Source organism: Rhynchophorus ferrugineus, unplaced genomic scaffold (assembly GCF_030347505.1).
Source record: "Rhynchophorus ferrugineus isolate W39M unplaced genomic scaffold, kcgeb_rfMv2 rfM5, whole genome shotgun sequence".
Taxonomy (NCBI): domain Eukaryota; kingdom Metazoa; phylum Arthropoda; class Insecta; order Coleoptera; family Curculionidae; genus Rhynchophorus; species Rhynchophorus ferrugineus.
The window spans coordinates 16,634,617-16,653,070 of record NW_027472584.1 but is presented as its reverse complement, the minus strand read 5'-3'; the positions used below and the strand labels follow the sequence as shown (position 1 = coordinate 16,653,070).

The window sequence follows — 18,454 nt, the reverse complement described above, 5'->3', positions numbered from 1 at the left end:
AGTTGTTGTTGTTCCTTTGATGGTAGCCGAACGGCCCAATGTCGACTTCATCTTCTTTATGAGGGTCGATATGCATATTAGAACCTACAACTATAACTACGAAGTTGAAATAACTTCGACGGTTCCTAAGATTCGTTAGATTCAATGAACAAATACAGATATAAATTGGGAATACCTTCATAATGTTTTTTTTTAATTACATATTATATTAGATATTCTTAGTATAATATTAATTTACAAGTTAATCATTTATTATTGTTCTGTTATACTTGTATCATTATATAAGTTATTTGAATGTATTTTCTAAATTAAAATTACATTAGTCTATTTCGGCTAATGTTAAGAATGACATTTACTATACAAGCTCGTAGGATTTTGTTCACTTACAGTGCGTGGTCAAATTATTAGGGACGATATTGAGATTATTTAATTTTCTAGTTTAATTAGACTTCTGTAACAAATTATTAGTTGGGAGTCTCTTATATATTTTTTATTTGTATCTGTAATCTGTTGGGATAATAAAAAATAAAAAATACACAACACAGTTTTATAATCTTATAATATTAATATTATTAAAAAATAATGGAATTAATTTTAAGGTGATTCCACCCTTTTGCTGCAATAAGAGTTTCTATGCGTTGGGACATGTTCTCAATACATATGTTCAAATCTTTCCGGAGTTTGAAGTTGTGCTGCCATTATCTGATGAGAGTTTCAATTAACTGCTTCTTGGTGATAATCGCTTCTTTTGCAATCGACCGCTTCCACATGTTTTCTATGGGATTCAGGTCTGGTGAATTCTCTGGCCAAGGTAAAACAGTGATTTTTTTCGCCAAATATGTAGTAACACTTCTAGTTTTGTGACACGTTGCTGAATCATAATCCAAAATATAGTTGTCATGCGGTAGGAACCGGATTTCTAGTCCTCGCTTGTATTGGTCTTGTTTCATTGCCCCTTCTACAATGTATAGGCATTCCATGCCTTTGACTGATATAATAGACCACACCATGATACTAAACGGGTAGTTAACCCTCTGTTCAAGGCAATCGGCGTAGAAATGTTCACCAGGGCGTCGTCTTACAAAAGAACATTTGTCAATCTAAATTTGGAAGTTTGATTCGCCAGAAAAGCACACCTGTAAGTCAATACAATTAATACTAAAAAATTGTTATTGACCAATTGTATTGTTCAAAAAAGTTATACTTACTCGAATCCAGTCTGCAATAGTCACATTTCCATGTTGTCTAGCCCATTGGAGTCGTTTCATTTTCATGCTATCGGTTAGACATGGTTTAGATTCTGTTCAACCAACCGCCTCCGCATTGTCCTCTCCTAAATCTTTACACCCTCGTCGTCTGTTATCGTAATCAAACGAGCAACGCTCTTTTTACGATTGTCGAAGCAGCTCTTTCTGATTTTTCGATCGGTGCGAGATGTGGTGATTCTTTTTCGGCCACATTTGCCAATACGATTTTCCCCAAGAGGCATATTACCTTAAATTTTAATATTAATTCCATTGACGACAAACTTTGAAACGTTAGCAATAGATAGTAGCTATGCTGGGAAGCTATGGAGTCAAGTAACAATATTTGTATCTTTCTACATTTCCTTGGAGACGTGACCAAAGCCTTACCCATCCTGAAAATATGAAAGTTTGAGATAATCTCGTCGAACCATTAACAAAATATAAATTCGTAGACAAAACATAGCAAAAGTATTATTATACGGAGCATTACTTATTTTTTGACTGTTTTAGATACAGAAGTCGGTTAAAAGTAATGAAATTATAAAATCTAGACAATACAACAATAGTACTACAAGGAGCACGAAAATTATGACCAAAAACTGTATATAATTTATTATTAGGGCATTAAGAAGTTAATAACTTATAAGAAATTATAGGTATTAATAAATTATAAGAACGAAAAGTTTTACAAGACTGACACTACTGCTTTCAATTCAATTTAGAAAATAAACATAAAAAAATGAAAGTACTCAGATGAGCGTAATCTAAGATACGCAAATAAAGAAATTTCCTGCATAATAGTATCCCATAATATTGATTAATATTTAAAATTAACCTTTTTAAAAGGGAATTTGATGATCAGTCGTGCTTGATCGCGAAGATACCTGTATAGAATCTAGAGAAGAGAATTTTGAACAAAATAAACAAGTTTTGTTTTATATCCGAATATTATTTTGTTTTTGTTTTCAAAGTTATCTATTTTAATTTACTTTATACACCCACTCACATCCCACTCACATCCAAAACCTAAAAAGCTTACTTCTAACAAGTTCTTCCAGTAAGGTATAGAAATAAATTAAGAAAATATTTTTTTAACATAAAAAATATTTTAATAGATATATTCCTATATTTACTACTTGATTTATTTCAAATAATAAAACACTTACTTTAGTTTTGTTAACAATTTTACAGAATACAAAAATGACAAAGTGGTTATTCCTGAATTCAATGGCCGAGGATATATAAGAATACCCAACGTCGAAGGCATAGGAAAAGTATTTACCATTGCCATTTCCTTTATGGCGAAGGCCCCTAATGGACTGATTTTCTATAGTGAAGATCTATCCAACAATTACGTATCATTTAACATAGCTCATGGCTTTTTACGTTTTCGATTTAGTCTGGATGGCACGAAAATAGATTTAATGTAAGTAAAAATGACCTTTTTTAAATATATACTTAATTAGATGTAACAAACTTCTGGTAATTAATAATTCTTATTAATCAAAATATCAGTTGTTATCACTATTTTAATGTCTCTATAAGCTAAAATAATATTTATTGTACGGGAAATGATAAATACATTTTTAATTTAGTATTCCTTCTTTTAACCTAGAAAATATTCATTTTACGAAATATTGTTGACAGTTATCGACATATACTTGATTTCCTATGTCGGAAAATACAAACGGTTTAATTAAATTTTAGTTAGGATTTAAGCTTCCAATTAATTTCATCAGCAATAAAATTAACTTAGGATTTTAATTGGATTGTTAATGCGCTAAAAATAGTCGTTTGTTTTACTAAAATGCAGTTTATTTACTTAAAAACCTTGATTACTTTTACAACAAAAATTAAGCTTGGAAAACATCAAAATTTTGCGATTTATTTTTGATTCATTTGTTAGTTATTGATAATGAATCTATAAATAATGACATAAGTAAATTCATAACATAAGAAAGATAAGTTAAATTGTATTATGCACTATATATATATATATATATATATATATATATATATATATATATATATATATACATATATATTTTATATTATATATGGATTTAATATTGGTCGATATATATATATATTTTGATTTTCTGTTTCGAAAATATAAGCGGTTTAATTAAAATTTAGTTAGGTTTGAAACTATCAATTGATTTCGATGGTAATTAATTTAATTTTAATTTCTAATTGAATATGCAACACAGTAAATATGTTAAAAACACTTTAGTACGTTATTAAATATTTGTTTTCATGTCCTGTATGTGATAGCGGATGTAATATTTATATTATTTTTTATACAAAATTTATATTAAATTGTAATCAAATAATATTATGATAGTCATTATTTTTAGAGAAAAAGTGTAATATAGTTAAATAAAGAACCTAAGAAGGTTATTACACTAATTGATAAAAATCCAAATTAAAATAAAACACTTAAAATCAACATAGTAATTGGTTTAAGGCAAATATGTTTAAAGAATTTATTTCTATTTCAACCGATAAGTTATCATTTTATTATCAAATTGTGGTTCTACTACACTCAGACTAAATATCTACTTCTCAATTGTATCGACTTCATATATTCTTCGCTAAATTTTTCCAAAAATTGAAGGATCAGAATAACATGGAGATGTGAATCTTTGTTGTGATTTCAACCTACAGGCGTGAAGTTGTAGCAGTAACCATTATCTGAGAGCCAACAAATATTGACTGTATTGTTCTAATTTCTGGGAACTATTGTAGGGTTAATTTATTCAAATTTTTCTTTATTATACATATGTATATAACCCGAGAGTATAAGCTATATTATTATAGAATTGCAGTATGTATGGCATGCTTGTTTTTTTGTGAAGAAAATTATAGTATGTATTTATTAATTTAAATATTTTCATCAAGTACAGTTAGTACGCCCCATTGCTAGTGTTTGCTTGTCAAAATTCATTATCGTCATTTTCAATATATGGCTGGCAGTAGGGAAGAATATTCAGAAGACTTTTCAAACATTATGCTGCCCTTGATACCACAGGCCTTGAAACATTCTTTATCAAATTTCGACACTGTTGACGAACAACCATTATGACCTCGAATACCTAGGCCCATATTCATCTTCTTCAAATCGTTCTCTATGCCCTCGTCATTCCCTTTTAAACGGACTGTCAAATATCACACTATAGTGCTGTCGAGCTCCAGTAGCCATATAGAGGAATTAGCAAAATAAACACTCGTGGAAATATGACGTCAACAATAAAATCTATATAACATATAAACTTTTAAATTATATATTTTTCATGACAATCAATCAATTTTTTGTTCTCATTTAGATTGTCTAGTTTGTTCGTTACCCAACTGATAATATGAAAACGTACATATTAAATTAATATTTCGAATAAATATTTACTTTAGCCTGTATTTTTTAACGTAATTTGGAATATTTTCATCACATTTTAGGATAGTTTGCCGTTGACACCGTTGATTAAATCAATAAATATTAAATTAATTGACATTTTTCGTAGACCCTAAAGTACATTTTATTATATAAAATCATGTATAAAATTAAAATTGTATTGAAACGTTTCATATTTTATCTCGTACGCTCCGGAACACAGACATTATGTTATTATTATAATAAAGTTACGTCACTTCATATACACACGCATTAAATACAAAGTTTGGAAAACTAGGGTGGACTCTAGTCCCATGAGGGTTACTCCTGTTCTAAACGTAACAATTTTCTCGTTGCTTTCTACGCCAAAAGATACTTTTTAGACATTAATTAATTGAATAGAGAAATATACGTTTATAAAAACATGCTTATCCCAAAAATATATACAACGTCTATATAGCTATATAGGGTTTCGTCATATTCAATCCAATCGGGGAATATTGTTTATGTTTTTATTCGTATAACGTTATATCAGAACTAAATATTTATATGTAATTGAAAATAAATTATATGTACTAAACCTTCGTTCATTAACTAGACTTCAAACTAGTATATTATATTAATATATTTTTAATATTTACTACAAACTTTCATAAAAATACTTAATATTTTGATAACCAAATTTTGAAATTCCTATAATCTAATACAAATAAAGAATAGTTTAAGCAGAATTATAATTATATATAGTTTGAAAATTATTTTTTTATAATAATAAAATATTTAAAGTTAGCAAATTTAAGTTTAGCAAAAAGAGATTACAAATTAGTGGTAACAAAATTACACATTATATATATATATATATATATATATATATATATATATATATATATATATATATATATATATATATATATATATATATATATATATATATATATATATATATATATGTACTAAACATTCGTCCATAAACTAGACTGGAAACTAGTAATTATATTAATATATTTTTAAAAAATACTTAATATAAAAACACATTTTGATATTCCTATGACCAAAGATATATTATTATAATATATATATTATAATTTAATTAATATTTGGCAGATTTTATAAGTTATACAAATTGTCGCTGAGAGTTCAAGAAATATTACGAAGAAAAGTCTGCTAAATCCATCAGACGGAAAATGACACGATATTTAACAGACTCGTCAAAACTTTCATAATCCTTTTCATTCGTTTAGGAATTTGGAACCAGTCATTGTTCGCAAATGGTACCACGTCCGTATATCACGCAAAGGAAAAGAGGGTATTTTACAAGTTGACAATTCAAGCACAGTTTTCGACCATTCCGATGCTCCAGCCCGAGATTTCATCCTGAATGCCCCACTCTATGTCGGATCAGTCCCGTAAATATTACATACATTTACTAAATCAGATAGGAACTTATTTTCAAACAGACACTTTTACCTATACACCATTTAATGATTAATTAAAATTAGTAAATCTTTATTTAAATTACAAATAATATTACAAATAATAGCCAGGAGTATAAGGTAAGTATAACAAATATATGTCAGTTACTATTATAGGTTTCGTTTTATTATATGATAATACGTAAGGTAACAGAATAATTGTTAATTTTCCACATATTAAGGTTATTAAATTAATCAAATTTTCTTCTAAAAAAATTCTATTAATCTATTTTACTATGTTGCAACCGCTATGTAATGTAACTTTTTTCTCTCAAACTCCATCTGAAACAATCTACCTTATTTTGATGATATTAATGATATTTTTTTTACTCTTTGTGACTCCACAATCTGCCCTATAGGCAATAAGTATTGCTGATGTCTATATTATATTTACATGGCATGCAGAAAATCACTTCATTAAGCGATCTTCTGTATAAAATATTATCTTAATTAATTAGTCTTATTCTAAAGCTTATTATAAGCTTATTCTTAAGTCTACATATGTCCAGTAATCAGATCAGGTGGTGTTAAACGTTTCAGTCTACGCACTTCACTATCACGTCGCATATTTAGCTGATTAGCGATTACATTGGGATGCACTGACGCTCTTTCGAAGTACTTCACACAAACACGTTGAATTACACTCGTTATAGGTTCTAGAGGAATATCGCGTTGTATTACTTTATTTGAAATATAGTACGGAGCATCAACAATGGCACGCAACACTTTATTTTGGAACCGTTGAATGATGGATATATTAGATTTGATAACGGTACCCCATAGTTGGATTCCATATGACCAAATAGGCTTGAGTATAGACTCATACAGCAACACCTTGTTATCTAATGATAACTTGGATTTGCGCCCGATAAGCCAATACATTTGATATAATTTCAGTCGAAGTTGTTTTTGTTTAGAGATTATGTGCTTCTTCCAAGTTAGGCGTCGATCTAAGTGCATACCAAGATATTTAACTTGCTCTGCTTGGGGAAGTTGACGATGATTGATATTCACGCAGGGTAAACGTTACATGGATGGGTTATTAATGATTAATAAATCAGTATATATTTAAAATATATTTGTATGTAAATTGAACATCATTTTATATTAATATTCGAGATTTAAAGCGTTTTAGTGCTTTTTAATCTTTATGTTATTAATGAATATGTTTTTACATTACTAGTACTAAATTTAAATAACATTTTTATAGTATCTAATTTTTATATATTTCATTCTAATGGCTTCAACATTATCAATAGTACAAAATATTTATGAATAATATATTTAATAATAGTTGTAGATGGCTTATCTATTATTAGGTGCTTGCACGTATTCTGATTATTTTTTCATTTTTAAGCTTTTGCGGATGGAGGTTAGCGGTTTCGCAAACCTACAGTTCACATCACAATAGGTGTCCTTACGGCGAAAACACCAGGCACTTCGAAATAAATTTAATTTCAAGTGGCCTCACCACGAGCACACCAGGCCGCAAAGGCCCCGTGGGACCCATCCATACCAAGTAGCTCAATGGGAATCTATGTGTGGCTCAGGTTTAGACTAAGCTTGTCTGCTAAATGTGTAAAGCCAAGCTAGTACAAAGTTAGTCCTGTTGCATTTTCCTACATTGGATTTATTGAGAAAGTTGATACAATATATATTAGCGTTTACTCCTTGTTGACCAAAAACAAGAACGTATTTTTGAGTCTAAGCCATGTTTAAACGTAACAAACCTGATATTTTGCCTCAATATGTGACAATTGGATACATAGATCAATCAGTTCACTCTGAAATCAAAACGATCCTCATCTGAGTGGTCAACAACTGGTGACATGCCTATTTTAGGGCAAGAGCTAAATCGTTCAACAAAAGTGATATTGAAATGTTAGAGCGACGCTGGAATAATTGTGTGGCTCTTGATGGAGATTACGTTGTTGAATTAAGCCAATTTTGAACAAAAAACGTTGTTTCTTTGTTACGCCCGGGACTTTTTAATCCTTCAGCTCATAGCTATTGGTTATAAATAGATCAAACTACATCGAATCTTTTCGGTTAATATCTGCTGTTTAAAAAAACTGTCCCGTTCTGCTAATCACTTATTAAACAAATGAAATATTAATTTAATGCAGACCCCATAAAGATAACTGTAAGGAAGCGTTATATAAGAAATCCCATTTTTTTTCTGCTCTTTTGATTTATAAGACAGATTCATTATTTATTACTCCGATTTTTGCGGTTTCATATTTCAGAGGCACAAAATAAAATAAAAATGAGATACATGAGAAGTAATCAAAATGAAACTTTCACAGATATTTTTTTTAATAGCTAGGATATTTTTAGAGTCAATATTTAGGTAATTTTGTACACACAAACAAAAACATCGACGCAAAAAAAGCATCCGCCGAGTAGTCTAATTAGCAAAAAAACATTTTTGCTGGCAAATATCAATTTATTTTAGAAATGTAAAAAGCAATATTTAATCAAAACATGAAATATATGTTCCTTTGTTGTTTTAGAAATATTGGAAATAGCTCTACTAAATCCAGTGTCGCTCTGAATGTCTAATAAACGAAAAATCATGATATTATGGCAGTAATACCCAGAGGGTTCCAATATACCACACAGAATTTTGTAGATTTTTTATAGAGGCTTCACCTGTAAAATTGTTCGTGTTATTACATATCTGATACTATAAATAAATTTGTTAATTTGGGAAAAAATGTTTGTCGTATTTTTACGGCTTTGTGCTTTTATGTACTTCTCTGGTAAGCCATAATTCTCTTACTGTAAATATTGTAAGGTTCAAGACTCTTCTGAATCTAACTTTACACCCTTGAGATAGGTTTTCGGCGACCGAAACAAATAGTATTCAAATAAGACTCACTCCGAGCTACAAGATTGATGCATCAAAACCTCTCAGTAAGTCTCCTTCACACATTACCAAGTCATAAAAATGTTTATAGCGTCATGTTGCCATGATAGAAGACAACACTTTTCTTATAGATCCATTCTAGCAGAGTTTTTTAATCGTACTAATTGTTGATAGTAGAAAATGGAATTCATGGTTTGGTAGGATTCGAACAGGACATGATGAATAGTTCAATTCTACTTCCAGCAATTTGCAATGCAATGTCAACGCAGGCTTTTCAGTCCTTTGCGAACCTTTTCTAGTTGTCGTCATATCACGATATCATTGAACGTAATTATTATTTTCAAAAATATCTCAATTTCGTTTCGTGTCAGATGAAATTCACGAATGGAAATTTGGACATATTTCGGCGAAAAATATGATGACAATTATTTCTGGAATCTACGTTGAAAAAGCAATAATTTTTTATTGAATAACCGCTTCACTTCAAACGCGTCGTAGTCTATGACTTCATTAAATAATTATTTCTGGAGATAAGCAAGCTTAAAGCAATATACTCAGGAAAACCGAATTTACTTTTTCGCCAACGATATATTTCAACGAAGTGAAAGAGTGTCATTTGAAGTTGTAAAAATAACGATTCGAGTGTCATAAATATGAATACTTACGCTAGTTTTCTAAAAAATAACGACCATTTAAAAATAGAATATCCATACATTACTTCAGCGTCCAGATGAGAATGCGTCCATAGAGAGAGCTAAAAAGGTTCAGTATTGGTTTGAGATGCACTAAAATAACATCAAATATCTTCACTGGATAGCACAATCACCAGACCTCAACATAATTCAATCATACATAACATAATATCAACATATGAACATAATTAAGTTATGGGGTGTTTTATAACAGAGTGAGGAATAGACTTTCATCCCCAATATCACTGAAGCAATTGAAGGGTATTTTGGTACAAGAATGGGACACCATTCTGTAGGAAACTATTCAGTCACATCACAATTCCTTATGAACAAATAAATCTTGTGTATATAAGTAACGTATTATTTAATAAGAAAGCAATTTTAAAAAATGCACACCTTTATACTCACTCTTGCAGATTTATTGATTCCCCATTTCAAATATAAAATATAATATGATTTATATATAAAAAAACAAACAAAATGATGACAAAGAACATAGTAAGCAATAGAAAATAGCGCTTGCGCAATTTTTACGAAGCTCTTTTATAATAGACTTTATTGTATCTTATATTGACGTATAAAGTTTACGAATAAGACGGCTTTTTGAAAATAACAAAAAAGAGGAAATGCATGAAATAAAAATAGGGTATAAAGCTGAACTATTTTTCGAATATAAAGGCTGCTATTCTTTGTTTGAATGTATCTAGTTTTACAGCTGTACCCAGTTGCAACACATCTCCATTAAAATAGATTTTAAACTTTCATGTATAAAATTACATTGTTTATTGACGAATGTTGTATCATGATATATGTTATATTAGGTATTATAGACTTTATTTCAAAATATTGTTTAAAAATAATGATACTACATTTGAAGTAATAAAGTTAGGCAATCTATAAAATAATCTTTGTTATTATATACTTAGTTATTTGCACTAAAACTTAGATTTACACAAATATATCTAATATAAATATAACAATATGTAATTTGTCTAAAAATTATTTTCAAAAATAACAATCATACAGTTTTAAACTGAAAACATTACTGAATATTAAATAATAATTATTGTCATTATATGCTTAATTTTACACAATATTAGGGATATAAATATCAAGAATCAATTAACGATAAAAATTCAACTCAGACTAACAAAACGGAATAGGAGAAAGAAATGGAAAAAAGAGGGAAAACCCCAAATATTATACAAAGAAAACGGGAATCAGCCCCAGCCACATTTCAAAAGTAATATTTTTTATTTTTAATTTAATACTTTATTACCTTATATGGACCACAAGCGTTCACACCTTAACAAAATGGACAATAAAAACGCCATATATAAAGGGAAAAGGCCGATTTTTTCGCCATTTTTACTTGACAGGAATGGAGAGATGGTCTCCATTTGAATATATTTTTTTAGAGGACTACTCTTTCAAATGCCCGTTTGTAATAAATTTAATTTATAACAGGAAATCCAATTTGATACTTTTGGGAATAGTAAATAATTTATTACAAGGTTTAAAAAAAGTTCGCATAATTTTCAATATTAAATATCAAAAGCATTATGCTTTTCAAGTTTCTAGCTGTGTATCGTATTTTACTTACATTATTTTAAACTACATTTAACTTTCAATTACCTTGTGTGATAGAATTTTTCTAACATAAATAAGATTTCGTGGTTTGGATTCCTTATTCCATTATTAAAAACAGTGTCTATTGATTGATATGGTTGTCTAATACACGCGTGAATAATAATTATTCTTAAAAGTTGTATTACACCACAATGGAAGGATCCATACCTATTGCATATTCAGTGATTTAAACAAAAACGTATGAAAACATGAAACTAATTTTTGACTTAATCAAACGCGTTAAAGAATACAACTAAAAAGTTTGTGCTGATTTAAAAGTCGTTGCTATATTGCTTGAACTACAGGGAGGTTTGACGAATTATTGTTGTTTTCTCCGTTTGTGGGATAGTAGAGACACCAAAAAGCACTATAAAGTTAAGGGTTGACCAAAAAGAACTGACTTTGTTTGTGGTAAATTAAAGGTTAAATATGAACCTCACATTTCACAAAAAAATGTGATTCAACAACCTTTACATATAAAACTTGGTTTAATGAAAATGTTTGTCAAGGCCAGGGATAAAAATTGTAAAGGATTTTTGTAATTGAAAACTGTTTTCTCTAAATTAAGTCACGCTAAATTTAAAAAAGGCATTTCTATTGGCCCATGAGTTAAAGAACTGATAAGAAACGATTAATTCCATGAGAATCTTACCACGAAGGAGTTAGCAGCTTACTTATCTCTAAAGAGAGTAATTCATGCATTTTTAGGCAATCTTAAAACTGAATATGCCAAGGTTTTAGTAATTTCTTGCATTTCTGCTCTTACCAGGATACAAAACAGATAGAAGAGTATTATCAAGGAAGACAGAATGCCAAAATGTTAGCAGATTACTGCTGGTTTGTAATTAAAGAAGATTCTACTGTTCACAAAATGAAAAGTTAATATTTCGTTATTTTCTTTTAGAATATATGGCTCATTTCCTATATATAAGTTTTTTTGTTCAGCAGGTACAATTTGACAAAAAAATCGTTTTATTTAATGTTATAGAACAAAAAAAATCTCACATAGTGCTATTAAGCATTAAGTTTTAAAGTATAAAAAAGACGCAAAACATATGTTTTAGGAGTGTTACTAACCATCTAAAAATATTTACAACTTTTTTCATAAAACCTTAATATGCAGTTATACTGTCATCTGATGATGTTTTTTAATCATGCATCACTTTTGCTTTTTAACTTTATTAAGATGACATTATTAACATAATATTGAATATAATGTTGTGTTTTTTTGCAATAACACAAATAGTAAATTAGTGGTTGTTAAAACTGTTATTTTAATTAACGATCGTATATTTCAGCATATTTCAGGTAATAGCATATTTCACAAATTGTTAGCATTATCGCCAAGAAAAGTGATCATGAAGATCATTATGAGTTGGTCTAAGCTGGAGAAGACACCCTTATATCTACAATCAATAATGAACAAACGATATGGATCCTCAATGCTCTCCATCCATGACGACAATGCTAAACTACTCAATTCTCTTCAATAAATCTTAAATTTATAAAAATAAAATAATTAAATATGGAATATAATATAACTCATACTATATCGTAAATAAAATCACTTAAAAATTCAGAAACATTTTTAGGGTCTATATACTTTATTACAACCCTACATAAAACTTGAGTTCTAAATTATCTAGTGTTATTTTTAAAAATATAAATTATGATGCCTAACTTTTGAGCTAAAACAAAACAGTTAATGGACTTTGCTATGTTGTATCTAACATAATCCAGCTTTTATAATTTTAATTTACTTAATATTCTTACATAGTCAACTTTTGCGGTTAAAATCATAAACTATTGGATAATTAATGAATTTGATAGTTGGACTTGGTTAACAGGTATATAAGTTTCATGTAAACCATTAACTTTATAAACAATACTCGCTCTAGCTTCTATATAAATGTGAGTGATTTTTGATTGATGTATATAGTTTCTATGGCGTTTACCCGTACTTTAAGAGAAGAAGTCAATTGAAAAGTCCCCGGCCTGACACATAGATGGCGCTACTACAATTATATCCATATGTTTTTTAGTTAGCTCTAACCCTCAAAAGATGCGTGTATAAATTTGACAGCTGTAGAATAATTAGTTTGTGAATTATAGCATTTTCAGTGAACCAACTTTTGTTCGCGTATTGATAATATATTGCTTTTTGAAGGGAAAAAATACTGTTGAAGCAAACACTTGGCTTGATGCCGAGTTGCCGGACACTGCCTAGGAAAATCAACCATCAAGGATTGGTATGCTCAGTTTAGACGTAGTGAAATGAGCACCGAATGCGGTGAACGCAGTGGACGCCCAAAAGAGGTTGTTACCGATGAACATTTAAAAAATCCACAAAACAATTCCTAATGACTGTAAAATGAAATTGAATGGAATATTAGACACTCTAAAGATACCAACTGAATGTGCACATCATATCATTCACGAATATTTGGGTATGAGAAATGCACAGAGCTTTCGTGCAAAGTGGGTGTCACGCGAGCTCACTTTTGACCAAAAACAACGACGAGTTGATGATTCGGAACAGTGTTTGAAGATGATTTAGCGTAATGAACCCTAGTTTTTGCGTCGATGTGTGACAATGAATGAAAAATGGCTCCTTCGTTTCACTCCGAAGTCCAATCGACAGTCATCCGTGTGGACTGCACACGATGAACCCGCTCCAAAGCGTGGGAAAACGCAACAGTCGGCTGGCAAGATTATGGCGTCTGTATTTTGGAATGCGCATGGAATAATTTTCATTGACTACCTTGAAAAAGGAAGGATCAACAGCGACTATTACAGAGCGTTATTGGACCGTTTGAAGGACGAAATCGGCGAAATTGAACGGCCGCATTAGAAGAAAAAGAAAGTACTGATTCACCAAGATAATGCACTGTGTCACAAGTCAGTGAAAACGATGGCAAAAATCCACGAAATGGGCTTTGAATTGCTTCCTCAACCACCTCATTCTTTAGATCTGGACAACAGCGACTATTTCCTGTTCTCAGATCTCAAAAGAATGCTCGCTGGGAAGAAATGTTGGTCGAATGAAGAGATAATCGCCGAAATTGAGGCCTATTTTGAAGCAAAGCACAAATCGTACTACAAAAATGGTATCCAAAAATTAGAAGGATCGTTATAATCAGTGCATCACCCTTGAAGGGAATTATATTGAATAAAAAAACTAATTTTGCCAAAAAAATGTGTTTTACTATGGTAGGCCGAGAACTTTTCAATTGATCTGTTATTTGCACTCTTTGGAATGAAATAAAATTTATTGTATTATAAATATTAAATGATGATTGTAATATATCATAATTTTATCACTCAGATCATAAATATAAAATAAAATAATTTAATTTGATTATCTAAAACTAAAACGTAATTCTTATAATCTGTTTTAATCATTAAACAACAAAAATATAGGTAATGTATTGATTATTTTTATTAAATTCATTATTTAAATCAAGTTTAAGTATCCATAAATAATATAAGAATAATAGGGCAATAGTTAATGTAATATTAACTGTTGATGTAATCTAACCCATTTATTATGCAAACTATGCAAGAGTAACTGTGATTTGATCTTTTATCGAGAACAATAAAAGTCGGCTAAACGTAAAGCAATAAATATATTTCGTCTTTTTTATATTCTCCCAAGAATTCAATCGGTGCAAGTTTATCAAAAACTTGTCCAATGTCTCGAACTCAAACGAAATAACCTAAATAAAACGGCTAAAACCTAAACCCAAAGTGTCTGTTTGAGAAAAAAGAGCTTTAAGTTTTAAAAAAAATTCAAGCGAATAAAACAAAATCTGATTTGTTTGGCGATTTCAGCGAGACGGACAACAAGAAGAACAATCTACTTTCGTTGCTGGGATCCACTAAGGGCTTTCGTGGAATCATTCAAGGGCTAGCAGTAAATGGAAATCCGTTGCCGATAACAAATATATTGCCCGATTGCTCTCAGGATCCAACCAACAGTTCTTGCGCCTCAAACATCGGCTTCTATGAGGGATTACCATGTCCTTTATATAAAAATCCTTGTCTAAATAACGGGATTTGCGTGCCTAGTCTGGATCATTACACTTGCCAATGTCCATTCGACTTTAAAGGGAAACGATGCGAATTGGGTAAGCATTCGAACAATTTCTTATTATTCTTTTTTTGTTTTACGAGTTTTACAGTTTTATCCCGAGAAAGTCTAAAATGTGCTAAATATATATTCTATGTTAAATTTTTATTTTATATATTTTTTGTGTTAAAATACTTAAATTACTTACTAAAAACAATAACATATTTTATAATTCCAGATTTTTTTTCAGCCTTATTATTATTTTAATTATATTTACAATATATTTTTAATAAAAAAATTAGACCGACCTCAAAAAATAAATAAGGAACTCGCTAAAAAGTAAAAGGTATTAAGCTAAATTATATGTATATAGTAGAATATAAAATACGTCTAGTAGATACGTTAAATAAGTTATGTTTTATTTTTATTTAGTTATTACAACGATTATTAAGTTTGATTATTGTTTACTTTTTACTGAGTTCCTTATTTATACTTGTTAAAAATATTTTATTTTACTCTTTTTAGTGTTAGATATTTACTCTATAATTTACGCAGTTATTTTATTAAGTATTACAATGGGTAGACCAAGTAAAAGTTTAGTCCGTATGAGAAAAAATAGGAATAAAGAAACAATGATTGAAAATAAGGAACTTTTGAGGCCCTAGGGTCCACTACCTAGTCTAGATCGAACTAGAATAAAAAAAGGTGCTGCCCTGTCGGGGATCGAATCCGCGACCGCCGCATATGTGCTCAACGGTCTAACAATTAGACCATAGAAACAGTTGGTTGCTATGTTTTCACGGCGTCTCATATTATATGATCAGTGCTTAAAAAGCAAACTGAGTGAGTTTTATACTAAACTACTTCCACTTTTTCGTCACATTAGTTCAGCAATAATATTATACACCTAGCAATAATATATGATTATTTTAGTTAAAAAATATGTGAAAACATTGAATTTGATAACGAAATAGGTTTTGCTATTTGAGCTCCATAGTCTCTCAGAAAGACAAAGTTTAGGGTAGCACCGATATTCATTTCCGATTTCACACTAACAAGCTCCATTCACTTGTTCAAGTTAATTCCTAATAACTTTGTGTTAAGAAAAACGAATATGATTATTAAAAAATTGCTTATTAGCTCCAGTTTTTCTGATATACACTAGAGGAAAGTTATTCGTTTTAAAGGAAATCGTAATATCTAATGCATTTTCTAACAAGATTTTACAAATAGTCAATTCTTGGCTCATATAAGATTCATATATTTCGGATTTTCTTGTAAGATATCTTAAAATAATTTCAGAAAATTCCATTGCTGTAACCTTGACTGTAACAAATTCCTTCTTCTTTTGTGATAAAATAATCTCAAATAAAGTCGCTCTACAGGATTAGTTCAATATATGCGATTAATCATGGGTTTCTTTATCATCAACGTTGAAGGGTAATGGAAGATTGAAGAAATTGAGGTCTCTTTCATTAAAAATCTTGCATTTATTGGCGAGGAGTTCTATATAGTATTCGATAAACCATAGGCACAATAAAAGCAATTAATATTTTTTTTAGTTTCAAGCCGTTCTCGTAATAAAATTATGCATGAGTTGCAACGTTGTTATATGTAGCCTAATCTGAAGAAAATAAAGCCAACAGATAGCCTTTACAAGAGGCATCTGTTGGCTTTATTTTCTAGTTATAGTAAAATTATATAGTATCGCCCTTATACAAAATCTATAACTGTGTCTCTAAACTTAGAGCTAACGGTATATTTTAGCGATTTTGTAAAATAGATCATTTTGGAGTCCGAGACATTTACATTGTTGTTGTTAAAAGAAGAACTTTTACTAGATCGAGGTCAGGTCTGGTCAGCACAGATTAATATAATACTCAAATCATCCTGTCAATTTTTTTCTGTTCTTCTGTCATTTCCTTCCACAAATTTTTTGGTGGCCATTAGGCTTTCCATCCAAAAATCAACTTCACCACAGAGGTCGATCATTTTTGTTCAACAAACATTCTCAAATTATAGTAGGCTACGCATTTCCATCTATTCTTCAACTATATGTTTTTTATAATGGTATTTGTATCATTGCATTTAAATTCATTCCGTTATTTTTATCAAGCATTCTACATTTTGTACAGAAAGTTAAAATAATTTACGTTTGGAATAGTGTTGATTATAATGTTTCCACTTGTTCGATTCATTTTTTTTTCTTTTTTTTTCTCATATATTACTGATTGGTAAGCAATTCCAATTTTATCTCTTATAATGTTCCCAGCGACCTCTAACATTGTTATTTGTGGCCCAAACTGCAGGGCTGACTGCCAATCACAGGATGCGTTGTAGCTGGAATATGTTACATATGAAAAATTAAGCAAATTCTCTTCCTGCAAGAATTGTAAAGAAGAGAATTAGTGTCAGGTGGCGCATAAATTTTCCCACTGTTTTGAAATTTTCAAAAATATATAGATTCTCAATTAGTTATCAAAATATCATGAGATTTTTATATGAACACTGTATAGATTGGTAATTTTGGAACATCATTTTTGTATTAAAACCATCATTACTTCAGCGAATGTTTTCTTATTTTAAATATGTATTATTAGAAGGTAAATATTCACTTAAATAATAATCATAAAAAAACAATAATGTAAGAATTTAAAATTAAATGTATTTGCTTTAACATCTTGATGATGTGTATTACAAAGAAAACTCAAGAAATTCTAAATATTTCCGACTCTTGTACTTATTTTTTCAGGTACCTTTACAACAGTAAAATTTCTTTAAAAACATCCAAATAATGCATTAAGGTATTAATAACTTTCGAAAATAAAGTTTTTAATACTTTCTTAAATATTCTATATTATTTAAGTATTTATAATAAGAAGAAAAACAAATTCTTTATTAAGTTAAATATGATATTCAGTGAGTCGTAATGCTTTTTATGTTAAAATTATAAAATATTTTAAAATGCCAAGGATATTTCGAGATAAATCTTTTCTGATTTCACACGACGATATTGTGTATAGTTCGGTTTTTACTTCGTTAATAAAACAATATTTGAGATTTTAGATTATTTATTCTTTGTTCATTC

At 29.5% G+C, this 18,454-nt stretch overlaps 1 protein-coding gene across 5 annotated transcripts in view; it reads left to right on the top strand.

Moving 5' to 3' along the window:
* The window catches only part of LOC143197307 (agrin), a 507,226-nt gene that overhangs the window by 473,677 nt on the left and 15,095 nt on the right, over positions 1 to 18,454 (top strand). For all 5 annotated transcript variants that reach the window (XM_076405663.1, XM_076405662.1, XM_076405660.1 and 2 more), the window contains 3 exons: positions 2,439 to 2,673; positions 5,877 to 6,041; positions 15,129 to 15,424. In XM_076405663.1, the coding sequence (XP_076261778.1) occupies positions 2,439 to 2,673; positions 5,877 to 6,041; positions 15,129 to 15,424 (696 nt within the window). The remainder of the gene's footprint in view (positions 1 to 2,438; positions 2,674 to 5,876; positions 6,042 to 15,128; positions 15,425 to 18,454) is intronic.